The sequence below is a fragment of the Papio anubis genome, chromosome 20 (genome assembly GCF_008728515.1).
Source record: "Papio anubis isolate 15944 chromosome 20, Panubis1.0, whole genome shotgun sequence".
Taxonomy (NCBI): Eukaryota; Metazoa; Chordata; class Mammalia; order Primates; family Cercopithecidae; genus Papio; species Papio anubis.
In genome coordinates this window covers 23,488,534-23,501,876 of record NC_044995.1, presented here as the reverse complement: position 1 = coordinate 23,501,876, position 13,343 = coordinate 23,488,534, and the positions used below count along the sequence as shown (strand labels likewise).

The 13,343-nt window shown below is 49.4% G+C and overlaps 1 protein-coding gene across 6 annotated transcripts in view; it reads right to left on the bottom strand.

Annotated features, from left to right (window-relative positions):
* Positions 1–722: 722 nt before the first annotated feature.
* CEP89 (centrosomal protein 89) overlaps positions 723–13,343 on the bottom strand; it is a 95,725-nt gene continuing 83,104 nt past the window's right edge. For all 6 annotated transcript variants that reach the window (XM_031659689.1, XM_031659691.1, XM_031659690.1 and 3 more), the window contains 3 exons: positions 9,767–9,856; positions 3,601–3,770; positions 723–1,099 (listed from right to left, as the gene is read on the bottom strand). In XM_031659689.1, the coding sequence (XP_031515549.1) occupies positions 883–1,099; positions 3,601–3,770; positions 9,767–9,856 (477 nt within the window). In that variant the 3' untranslated portion in view covers positions 723–882. The remainder of the gene's footprint in view (positions 1,100–3,600; positions 3,771–9,766; positions 9,857–13,343) is intronic.

Sequence of the window (13,343 nt, the reverse complement as noted above, 5' to 3'; positions counted from 1 at the left end):
AAGTACCTGCTTAGGAGGATAGAGAAGGGCTAGGGGAGAAGGCAGAAAAGGTTTGTACAACCTAGAGGGCATGAACAGTAGCACCTCGTTTTTTTTTTTACCAAACAAGCAAAGACCGCCAGAGCTCACGCACAGCTATCATCAGGCACTGCCATGGCCTGGCTCCTCGGGTGACACGTCCCCATCTGACATGTGGCCCGAGGGCCCAGCTGCCCGCCCGATCCCTCCAGCGCTTCCCAGCTGCAGATCTTGGAGCTGGAAGGCAGGCCCGCTCAGCAGGCCGCCTACTCACCAGAGCAGTGGGTGTCACAGAGCTCGTCTCAGTGGCAGTGTGGCCAGAGAACATGCCCTGGCTAAACCATACTTCAGCAGCATATTATTAAAATAAAGCACAATGGGCCAGGTGCAGTGGCTCACACATGTCATTCCAGCACTTTGGGAGGCCAAGGCAGGAGGACAGCTTGAGGCCAGGAGTTCAAGACCAGCTTGAGCAACATAGCAAGACTTCATCTCAACAAAAAAGAAGAAAATTAGCTGGGCCTGGCGGTGCACACCTGAGGTCCCAGCTACTCAGGAGGCTGAAGCAGAAGGATCTCAAACGTGTCTGAGGCTGCCATGAGCTATGATTGCACCACTGTACTCTAGCCTGGGCAACAGAGTGAGACCCTAGCTCTAAAAAAATTAAAATAAAAATAAAAATTTAAAAATAAAGCAAAATGTTATCAGTGGATTAAACTATGAGACCATTTATTTCTTCCCTGCCCCACAGCGCTCAGTGGGCTTACGCACCTCTGGCTGCCACCGTGGGCTGCCCTCCAGGGAAGGCCTGTGTGAGGCAGCCCTTCAGGCCAGAGGAGCCTACACCACGGGCTCCCGCAGATTCTAGCATGTGGGGGCAGGAGTCTTCAGGTCACAGGAGCGGACATCACAGCCATCCAGCAGGTCTGCCTGAGAGACGCCATTGAGGCTGGGGGCCACCAGAGCTCTGGGGGTGTCCCGCACGCCTGTCCTCGCGAGTGTGTCCTGGAGAAGTTCTCGGATTCTTCGGTTTTCCCTGAAGGTAGATTCCCAAATAACTTCAAGTTCACCTTCCATTTCTCTGAGGGAAATACATTTAAAATGGCACAATTTTAAAAACAGTATAGAGCCCATATAAATCCCAAAGTAGGAAGAACTCAAAACAGAAGAATGCTAATGGCAGGGGACAGAGCCCTGGGTGCCTGCGTTCTGAAGGAAGAGCTCAGTGTGGAACGAAGCGGCCGGTGCCCTGGGAATGGGGAGCAGCAGGACAGCACAGGCTGGGGCTCAGTGTGGAATGAAGCGGCCGGTGCCCTGGGAACGGGGAGCAGCAGGACAGCACAGGCTACAGGGGCTCAGTGTGGAATGAAGCGGCCGGTGCCCTGGGAATGGGGAGCAGCAGTGACAAGCACAGGCTGGGGCTCAGTGTGGAATGAAGCTGGCCGGTGCCCTGTGGAATGGGGAGCAGCAGGAACAGCACAGGCTGGGGCTCAGTGTGGAATGAAGCGGCCAGATGCCCTGGGACGATGGCCGGAGCAGCAGGCACCCACACAGCCCCTCCCGTGTCCCCTCTGCTTGTCCACTGTGACCTGGCCAGCACTCAGCGACCTTCCACAGGTCTTGCGCTCCATACAGCCCAGAGCTAAGAGCGAGTCGGGGGTGAGGAGGGGACCTGAGGAGATAGACTCATTGCCAAGATGGAGAAGACTGGCCTGGCGCATGTGCCGGGATGGGGAGGCCCTGAGGGGCCCAGGCTTGTGAGGCTGGAAAGAGCCACAGGGCAGCGTTTCCAGAACCAGCATGCAGCGCCCTGTGGTGTGCTGGGGAGACAGGACAGATGAAGGCGGCCACGTCCCCACAGGGCCACAGTCCACTGGGAACAGACCAGGATACCAGCCACACCTCACAAGGTGCCGAGCCCCATTGGGGAGCATGGTCAGGCTGGAGAGGCCAGCTCCTTCCCGGACACTGCCAGATGGTTCTGGAAAATGTTGGAAACTGGATTCGCAGGTGGACTTCGCACCACGGTTTAAAGGGCAGGACAGTGAAGTTCAGGGAGGTCAGTGATGTGCCCACTTGGCCAGAGTCACTTTTCTTGTGAACGTTCCTTCCTTCCAAGGCCCCTGATGCCCACTGTGTGGTGAGAACAACTTAATTAAACTATGTCTAAAAAAGCCCCAGCCTGGGCAACATGTGAGGCCTCATCTCTACAAAAAACTTAAAAATTAGCTGGGCCCACGTGGTGGCATGCACCTGTATTCCCAGCTACTCGGGAGGCTGAGGCAGAAGGATCACTTGAGCCCAGAAATTTGAGGCTGCAATGAGCTGAGATGGTGCCACAGTACTTTAGCCCGGGAAACAGAGCAAGACCTTGTATTTTAATTAAAAAAAAAAAAAAAATCCCCAGACTGGTTTTCTGAAGATACTTGGTAAATTAAAACAATCATGTTTAAATGTATAGTTGAACTTGAAAGAAAGAATAGGCAGTCTCTAAGGGCAGAAAAAATGAAGCCTAAACTGAAACCAAAGAGGCAGACAAAGTATCAGTTGCTTTGAGGACAAAAGTCCATGCCAAACCCTGGATGTTTGTAGACTGACAGATCATGCAGATCAAGAGTGACAGAAAATCTCAGGGCCTACTCTTGTCCAAGTTTCTCTTCCTACTAGAGGTGCTGTGAAGGTAGGTAAGTGGAGGATGTAAAGGACCCTCAAAGAAAGGAGGGCTGGGTGGGAGACCTGCAGATCTTCAAAGGAAACCTGTTCTGAAAGGCCAGGCATCTCCTGGGGACCAGAGCCACCGGCCCGCTCTCAAACGGGTCTGGAGTGTGAGTCTACACTGTTCGCCATGAGTGGGGATCCCCGGGCCCTGACTGCAGTGAATGAAGAGTTTTAAAAAGTTGGGCACAGTGGCTCATGCTTGTAATCCCTGCTACTTGGGAAACTAAGGCAGAAGGATGGCTTGAGCCCAGGAGTTTGAGGCTGCAGTAAGCTATGATCACACCACTGCACTCCAGTCTGGGCAACAGGGTCAGACCCTGTCTGTAAGTAGTAGTAGTAGTAATAATAATAATAGCAATAACAGAAATAAAATACCTAATCAAAAATTAACAAAATCTCTCAAGAAAATGAAAACTGGCTCATGCCTGTAATCCCAGCTATACTCAGGAGGCTGAGGTGGGAGAACCGCTTGTATCCGGGAGGTGGAGGTTGCAGTGAGCCGAGATCGTGCCACTGCACTCCAGCCTGGGCGACAGGGGAAATGCTGTCTCAAAAAATAAAATAAAAAGAAGATGAGACAAAATAAAAATATCAGCGAGATGGAAGGCAGCAGAAAAAAAGAGAAAGGCAATTAGAGGTGTGCATTCATTCCGGAAGTCCAATTCAAACAAGCGGAATTTTTAAAAGAATAAAGAAAACGAGGAGCAAATAAAACGCAAGACCAATATGACATTCAGATAAGAGTAAAATGTAGAAACAAAATTAAACAACGGAACAAATGAAACAGGCCCAGAGGGTTTTAGCAGAACCCTCAATCAAACATTCAGACATCCCCGCGGGCCATGGCGCAGGGCGGACACCCACCTGTTCTGCTGCAGCGCCTGGTCCAGCACCTCCTGCTTGTCCTTCAGCACCTGGTGCAGGTGCCGCATCTCCTGCCGGTACTGGGCTGTCTTGCCGGCGAAGTCCTCCTGCTGCTCCAGCAGACGGTGACTGATGTCCCCCAGCTTCAGTGCTGCCTGCTTCTTGTAGCCCTGGTTGGCAGAAGGACTCTGTGAGTGAGGGGCCGCTGCCAGGCCAGGGTGGACAGTGCCTCCTGGCTGCGCTCCCTACCCACTCCTTGTGTGTCAGGGCCTTTTAAATCTAGTAACCCCAGATAAGTTTGATCTGGGAGGGCAAGTCTGGATGATAAAAGTCATAAAAAGTGATAAAAGAATTTCAGGTACAATAAAACCAAATTTTAATGTATATAAATCCTGTTTCTTTATATGCTATAAATAATGAAAACATAAAATATCACCTTTGGACACAGTGGTTCATGCTTGTAATCTCAGCACTATTAGAGGCTGAGGCAGGCAGATCACTTGAGGTCAGGAGTTCGAGACCAGCCTGGCCAACATGGTGAAACCCTGTCTTTATTAAAAATACAGAAATTAGCCAGGAGTGGTGGCACATGCCTGTAGTCCCAGTTACTTGTGAGGCAGAGGCGGGAGGATAACTTGAACCCAGGAGGCGGAGGCTGCAGTGAGTGTGATGGCGCCACTGCACTGTCTAGCCTGGGCCACACAGGGAGACCCTGTCTCAAAAAAAAAAAAATCACCATCACAGAACAAACTGGATGTTCTTGCAAATTCATCTACAACTGTATTTTTTCCAGGACAGCTTTTATCCCTGCATCAACTGGTAGCCTAAGAACTAATACTGCCACTGGTCAGCACCCTTTCACCTTGACAAGAAAGCCTCATCGAAGAATCAACAAGGGCTGTCAGTCTCTGTCGCCAGACAGACAGCTGAGATGAAAGCCCGTCATTTACTTTCCTTCTTTCATTTTTACTGTATAGTACTGAAGGTTCTGAATTGTCCTGTGAGCATTTCTAAAGTTCTTGTCACAGAGAGTCTGACAGGTAGTTCCATAGACTCGTTTTTTATAAGAAACTCTGACACTCAGTTTATACATCCTCTCTGACCCAAGAATTAGTGCCCAGTTTTTACACTTCCAAGTGAAATAACTTTGTTTTCTGCTTTTGCTTATTAATTTCTGGTTTTCATATTTGTGATCAACAAATGCTGGCTGGGTGGGATGGTTCACGCCTGTAATCCCAGCACTTTGGGAAGTTGAGGCGGGCGGATCACCTGAGGTCAGGAGTTTGAGACCAGCCTGGCCAACATGGTGAAACCCCGTCTCTACTAAAAATACAAAAATTAGCCGGCCGTGGTGGCGCATCTGTAATTCTAGCCACTCGGGAGGCTGAGGCAGGAGAATTGCCTGAACCTGGGAGGCAGAGGTTGCGGTGAGCCAAGATCGCACCACTGCACTCCAGCCTGGGCGACAAAGTGAGACTCCGTCTCAAAACAAACAAACAAAAAACAAATGCCTACATTATTTCTACTTTAGGGATTTACTGAGGCTTTCTTTTTGTAGTCAAGCAGTGATCAATTTTTGTGTCTTTTATATATATGTAAATATACCCTGTTGATTATATTGTTAAATCTTCTATTTTCTCATTTTGTTTAACATCTTGATCGGTCTTGGATTAAGAGAGGTGGATTATAGCTCCTATTACCAAGTTCCCATTTTTCTTTGTATTTCCTGTAGTCTACATTCATAAGTTTGCTGCTGTGTTATTTAGTGCATAGATATTCACAATTACTATAGATGATGATGATGTAGACAGGGTCTCACTATGTTGCCCAGGCTGGAGTGCAGTGGCTATTAACGGACCTGATCATGGTGCACTACAGCCTCGAACTCCTAGACTCAATTCAAATGATCCTCCCGCTCAGCCTCCTGTGCAGGGACCCACACACCCAGCTCAGACTACATATTACTAACTGTAGTCTTTTAGTACTATAAAAATCTCGCTTTTTTTTTTTTTTTTTTTTTTTTGGTGTCATTTAGTGCTTTTGGTCTGAATTCTATCTTGGCATATGTCAAGATTTCGACCTTTGCTTTCTTTGTGTTTGCAGAAATCTGGGTTATCTCTACCCATCCTTTCAATTTAAATCCTTCACGAACACTTTGTTTTAGGCTGTCTGTTGGGTCTAGTGTGGAATAGCATTTTGCTTTATGAGCCAATCCAAAAAAATGTTGTTTTCCCTAATGGGTGAATTAAGCTAATTTACATTTACCTATAGGACAGATTTGTTTGGTCTCAATTTTGTTATTTTATGTTTGGTTGTTTTATCTACATATTTTTAAACGATTTTAAACTAATGTAGTCTTTTTCTTTGCTTTTTTGCTGTTATAATTCTACCATTAAAAAAATTTTTTTTTAGAAACAGGGTCTTGCTCCATGCTCTGTCCCTCAGGCTGGAGTACAGTAGTGCGATCATAGCTCACTACAGCCTTAAACTCCTGAGCTCAAGATCCTCCCGCAGAGTTGGGGGTCAGGCGCTGGCCATCAAGCCCAGCTAATTTTAAACACTTTTTTAGAGATGGGGGTCTCTATGTTGCGTAGGCTGATCTTGAACTCCTGGTCTCAAGCAATCCTCCTACTTCAGCCTCCTCAGGAGCTGGGATTACAGGCATGCGCCACTCTGCCCAACTCTAATTCCACTATTTAGGAATAAAGCTTGATTCTTGTGGTTGGCTTTATTCTTTTTTTTTTTTTTTTTTTTTTTTGGAGACAGAGTCTCGCTCTGTCCCCCAGGCTGGAGTACAGTGGCCCAATCTCAGCTCACTGCAAGCTCCGCCTCCCGGGTTCACGCCATTCTCCTGCCTCAGCCTCCCGAGTAGCTGGGACTACAGGTGCCCACCACCTCGCCCGGCTAGTTTTTTGTACTTTTAGTAGAGACGGGGTTTCACCGTGTTAGCCAGGATGGTCTTGATCTCCTGATCTCGTGATCTGCCCGCCTCGGCCTCCCAAAGTGCATTGGCTTTATTCTTACACCTTTATATGATATGTTCTTAGTCCCCTCTTTTTAGATCATATCCATTGGTTCCCTAACAAAAGTAACAATACATTAGCTCATAACAACATTTTCTTCACTTTTCCCCTCCTGTTCACCTGCTAGCTCTTACCACCTGGTTTTTCAGCTTTAATGATGTCCCTTGACTCTTATTACCTATGAAGAAATCAGCAAGTGTAATCTACTTTCTACCTTCCTTCGCCCTTAGCCCATCATTGTTTCCTTGGTTGTATTATTACTACATTGTCAGAAAACATTTACATACAATTCTATCAGCCTTATCCCTGCTGTAAGTCTTATTTCACAGTTAAATATATTCTTTGCTCACTACAAGTTAATTTTGCTGAAGTTTCCCCAATTACTTCTTGGCTGGCAGGACTCATTGTTGAGACATGGTCTTGCTCTGTTGCCCAGGCTAGAGTGCAGAGGCACGAACGTAGCTCACTGCAGCCTCAAACTCCCGGGCTCAATCAATCCTCCCAGCTCAGCCTCCCGAGTAGCTGGGACTACAGGCATGTACCACCAAGCCTGGCTAATTACCGTGTTTTTTGTAGAGACTGGGGTCTCCCTATGTTGCCCAGGCTGGTCTCAAACTCCTGGGCTCAAGGGATCTGCCTGCCTTGGCCTCCCAAAGGGCTTGGATTACAGGCATGAGCCACTGCGCCTGGCCATTTCATCTTAAAGTCGTATGTCTTGGTGTCAATTTTCTGGTTCCATTCTGTCAGTTTTCCCTAGGTACATAATGTGCCCTTTCAGGACATAGATTCAAGTCTTCTTTTATTTCAGAAAGGTTTTTATGAGTTACAGTTTAGAGCAGAATAAGCCACTGTTTTGGTTTCTTCTTTGGAGGCTCTAGAAGTAGATCTCTTAGATCTCCATCACTTTCCACCGAATCCTTTGCACATCTCCATTTCCGCTTTCCTGTCTGTCTTTCTCATTTCTAGCTGCATATCCCTTATTGCTCTGTTACGGCGTCTGTCTCCACAGAATTCAGTCTACATTTCTTAAACGGCTTCTCTTTCCCTTCTGTTTCTTCCCTGGGTCATGTCAGTTCCATCCCACGCCCTCCTGGGCCTGGCTGCCTCTTCCTGAGGTCCTGTGTCTCTGCTCTGTGACATTTCTTCCTGGCTCTGACTGCCTCCTGAAGTCCTGTCTCTCCAGCTGTGTCCAGCTCTCTAGCCAGCTACCTAGCAGTTCACTTTGGAGTATCATTTTGATCTTTGCGGCAACACTCTTCCTGATAAGTTTTCGGCAGTTTTCGTCAATAGGAAGTTATGCTTCTATTTTTCTTCCTTTACCTTAAACTGTTTTTATATGGAGGACTCTGAATTCCTCTGGGATGAGAGGAGGTTCCTGGGAGGGTGGGAGTGACCGTTGGGCCAGGGTGTCCTTCTAGGCTTCCCATGTTCCCCCCACCCTCCACCTTGCAGCCCTATCTCCCACTCACTGAATTCAGCCTGGTTTGGAGGGGCTTCTGCCTGCATCCCTCCGTTCCCAGATCTCGTCATAGCCCCGGACTTCCAAGGTGATGTCTGCCTTTGAAGAGTGATATTTTGCAGGGATTTCCTGAGATGTCACCTCTGGATTTCTCAAGCCTTTTCTCTTCACTCCCCTCAAGTTCCTGGCCTGTCTACCTTGGGGCCTGCTCACAGGTGTCTCCTCCGGGTGAGCCGGTTTTACTATTCCTGTTCAGATAAATGGTAACGCTACGGATTCCCCAAGCAAGGCCAACTACTCCGAGGATCACTCCTTCTCTTTTGCAAGTAAAAAGCAGGAAAATTAGAAAAAAAGAAAGAAAAAGAAAAAACCCCACGACGGGGATTTTAAAGTACTCAATACTTCTATGCTGAGTCCCTTCATCAACAGCATGGCATATCCCCTTCCCTTTCAGCCTTTATTTTTTCCCCTTAAAGAGACAGGGTCCCTGCTAGGTGAGGTGGCTCATGTCTGTAATCCCAGCACTTTGGGAGGCGGAGTCAGGCAGATCACTTGAGCTCAGAAGTTCAAGACCACCCTGGGCAACATAGCAAGACCTCATCTCTAAACAAACAAACAAACAAAAATACAAAAAAAAAAAAATAGCGAGACACCATGGTGCTTGCCTGTAGCCCCAGCAACTTGGGAGGCTGAGGCAGGAGAATCCATTGAGCCCAGGAGTTCAAGGCTGCAGTGAGCCATCGTCATGTCACTCACTGCACTCCAGTCTGGATGACAGAGTGAGATCCTGTCTCTCCTTTTATTGGTGTTTTTGTTTGTTTGTTTGTTTGTTTGTTTTTGAGACAGGGTCTCACTCTGTCAGCCAGGCTGGAGTATAGTGGTGTGACCTCGGCTCACTGCAGCCTTGAACTTCTGGGCTCAATGGATCACCCCTCCCCCACCGCCGTCAGCCTCCCGAGAAGCTGAGACTACAGGCAAGCACCACCATGTCTAGCTAACTTTTTAAATTTTTTATAGAGATTGGGGTCTTGCTATGTTACCCAGACTAGTCTCAAACTCCTGACCTCAAGTGATCCTCCTGGCTAGGCCTCCTGAGTCACTGAGATTACAGCATTAGCCACTGGGCCTTGTTTCATATCCTTTATTCTTTTTTTTTTTTTTTTTTTTTTGAGACGGAGTCTCGCTCTGTCGCCCAGGCTGGAGTGCAGTGGCCGGATCTCAGCTCACTGCAAGCTCCGCCTCCCGGGTTCACGCCATTCTCCGGCCTCAGCCTCCCGAGTAGCTGGGACTACAGGCGCCCGCCACCTCGCCCGGCTAGTTTTTTGTATTTCTTAATAGAGACGGGGTTTCACCGTGTTAGCCAGGATAGTCTCGATCTCCTGACCTCGTGATCCGCCCATCTCGGCCTCCCAAAGTGCTGGGATTACAGGCTTGAGCCACCGCGCCCGGCCCATATCCTTTATTCTTAAACAGCTGTGCAGTATTTTATTGTATGAATGAACCAAAGTTTATTGAATGAGGTGAGAGGTGCCATTCTGTCAGCAAAACTTTACAATACTTTTACTCTGTGGACTGTTACTGACGCACATGCAAAAGGTGTCATTTTCTTAAACACAAAAATCCACAGCAGTGAACCTGCATTCCCATCTGAAAATGAAATCTCCGAGGCCAAATAACCACGTACCTTGACTTTTTCCTCCAGCTTTCCCAGGCGAATGTGGCTTTTGATGACTTTGTTGAGCACGCCATCCTTCTCACTTTCTAAACATTTTGCCTAAGGAGAAGGGTGATAAATGGGCTCTCAGTTTTACAGAAACATTGAAATAACAAATAATTATCTTGCAAAGAGTGTTACTGCTACTGCTCACAAGTAATCTTCATTCTGCCACCTGTCCTGCCTCAACCCTTTCCCCGCCCACTGTGGGAGGGCCGGGGCCTCAGGCCAACAGATGAGGATGGGCAGGAACAGGGCATGTGGGGTGCCCGGCTGGGCATAAAGAGAAGAATTCCAGCCCCACAGACCAGGGGAGTGGGAGGGGCTGCAAAGGTTTGCAGAAGCATCTCTACTCTTATGGAATCTATCTTTCCTTCAGTCGCATCCAAAGAATAAGTGCCAAGATGCCAATCAACTCAAAACTTGACTCATTAGAACAATTCCAAAATTAAGGATAATGTAATATGAATGCACAAGGCCGTTTCTCCAAGCCATACAGGAAAAGCAATACATCCAGGAGGGATGACATCATTTGAAGTCAAATGATTTAAACTAATATCCAGGTTGGACATGACCTGCTAGATTCTATAAATTTAACTATTTCAGATGCTAAAGTAAAATAAGTAATGCTGAGCATTCTTTCCAAGGTAGGCTAGTGGTGACAAGTTTGATTTTCCAGAAGGAAAGCTAAGTCACAGAGTAATTGCTCCAGGTCACATGGAAAGTCCACCCTAGAAGCAGGATTTAAAAAGATCTCGGGCCAGGCTTGGTGGCGGGCGCCTGTAGTCTCAGCTGCTTGAGAGGCTGAGGCACGAGAATGGCTTGAACCCAGGAGGCGGAGGTTGCAGTGAGCTGAGATCGCGTCACCGCACTCCAGCCTGGGCAACATAGCAAGACTCTGTCTCAAAAAAAAAAAAAAAAAAAATCTCAGTATCTAAGACTATCGTGTCTCCCACAAAAATGTTATGAATGCAAGATGGTGCAGTCATACTTGGGGAAACTGAAAGTGATCTTTTTTTTTGCTTTTGTTTTTGTTTTTGTTTTTTGAGACAAAGTCTCAATCTGTCGCCCAGCCTGGAGTGCAGTGGTGCGATCTCAGCTCACTGCAACCTCTGCCTCCTGGGCTCAAGAGATTCTCCTGCCTCAACTCAACCTCCCGAGTAGCTGGGACTACAGGCACACGCCACCATGCCCGGCTAATTTGGGGAAACTGAAAGTGATGTGTAGCCAGAGGACATCAGCAGAAACTTCCCAAGGCAGAGTGGAGTCCTCCCACTGCCAGTGTATGTACAGGGTGGGGTTCAGGCTCTCACGAGGTCCTGGAGACCAGGACGGGGTTGGGCAGGAGTACATGGGGGCTCAGTCCTAGAACAGGGCAGAGACTGGCAGAGCAGCCAGTAACACCTCTGGACCTGGCTAGAGGGGCTGGCGTAGGCACTCCCAGGGTCAAGGGGCCTGCAAAGCCGTAGGGATGTGTCCGCCCCAGACATGGCTATACAAGACCAAGCGCCCTGCCCAGATGTCCTGGCAGCTACCATGCATCTCCCTGCGTGGACAGCGGGTGTCTGCTTGGACAGAAAAGTCCGTGGTGACAGGTGAAGCCAGGATGGAAGAAAGCAGCTCTCCCACGCCCTACATTTCCAGTTTGACTCTGCGGCGCCTGAGGACTCTAAACTTGACAGCCAGGCCATGATAAAGGTCAAGGCAGGAGAAGGGAACACAATTTACTAACAGTCTGTTGGCTCAACGAGTAACTTCTAAGTATCTGGAGACAGGAAGTGGCCTCCATTTGTATTTCCATCCTGAGCCCACAAATATTGTGGGCCGAAAGGGGAGTGTCTGAGGGTCTGGGAGGATCCTGACTTCATCACGGAAGCCTGTGATACTCCTTGGCCCATGTGAGAGGCATGGGGCCTGCACCCCAGGGACCGGGATTCCCTGCATGTCCTGCCCTGCAAACAAGATGGCTTCGCATTTACAGTGGCCTCAAGACATGTGGCGAGCAGGTTCCCAGGAAATCTGGAGGTGAAAGGGTTTGTTCAGCCCTTTAGATTTTTCAGCACGTTTTCTCTTGCCCTCTCCATGTCCCGGTGAGGAAGGCCAGCACACACAGCAGAAGGGAAAATGGGCACTCAGAGAGTATCAGGGTTCAGCTGCCTTTCAGAGGGGCAGCGCTGGGCCAGACACCTTGAGTGCCTTCAAGGCTCCATCAATGCTGCGTCAAAGTCAAACTGCTTTCTGGAAGGCTCTGGAAAGGACTCAGAAGTCACCAGTAAAATATGGCCAGACTGACCACACGCTTATCAGCAATTACTGTAATTTAAAAAACTGTTTTCAGCTGGGCGCGGTAGCTCACGCCTGTAATCCCAGAACTTTGGGAGGCTGAGGCGCACAAGGTCAGGAGAACGACCATCCTGGCTAACACGGTGAAATCCCGTCTCTACTTAAAATACAAAAAATTAGCTGGGCGTGGTGGCACATGCCTATAGTCCCAGCTACTCAAAAGGCTGAGGCAGGAGAATCGCTTGAACCCAGGAGGTGGAGGTTGCAGTGAGCCAAGATCATGCCACTGCACTCCAGCCTGGGTGACAGAGCGAGACTCCATTTCAAAAAAAAAAAAAAACCTGTTTTCAGGAGGGAAGCTCAGGGTGGCTGGCTGGAGGCACAGGATGTCGGACTCCTCCACACAGGAGAACCAAAACAGGAGTCAGTCATCACACAGAGGACATCTAACAGAGACCATGGGAACTCGACAGGGGAGGGCTGGGCAGCACCTGCGCACTGAAGGAGAGGGAGATGACAGCCCAGATGGGATGGGTCTTGGTCGGGAGCCTGGAGAGGCTTCCCCGTGCGGGGAAAGGGTGAAAGATTGCCAGGGGTCCACATTCTCACTGCACACTCCTGTGATCCCAGCCCCAGGGGAGCCCCTCAACCCCTGCAGGCCCTGAGACTGGTGCAGGGTGCCCCCTGGAGGCTGTGTGACCCCACTGCTCCAGAGAGGGGGCTCACGCTGGGTCCCACGCTGACCCAGGCTCCGGGCAGCTGCAGCACAGTGGCATCACTTTGAAAGTCCGGCCCCCACCAGACTGCATCCTGTCCCGGGACCCAGCAGCCCCGGCATCTCCACATCCCTGGGGCCCCACGGACATCTCCCCACATGTACCCGGAGAGCTGCAGCGGCAAGGTGCCAGGTGGACCCAGGGAGGCAGCAGGTCCCCAGCACTCTACCCTACAGTGTCCTGCATACCCAGGAGAGTGTGATGCAGTGCACTGAAGAGGGTGCCCATGGGAGCAAGGGAGCGAAGCAAGTGCTCCCCGATCCTGAAACCTGCCTGCCTGGGGCCCCTGTCACTAACAGCAACCCCACCCACTCCAGCCACAGAGCCCTGTGCATGTGCATGTGCCCTGAGGACAGGCTTCCCCTGCCCAATGCCTCCGTTGCCAAAGCAACCCAAGCACAGCACCTGGGGCCTGGGGATCACCCCATCCTCTTCACCACAGCGTGCGGGGACTGTCCCACCATGTTGGTTGCCCCAGGCATGGACAC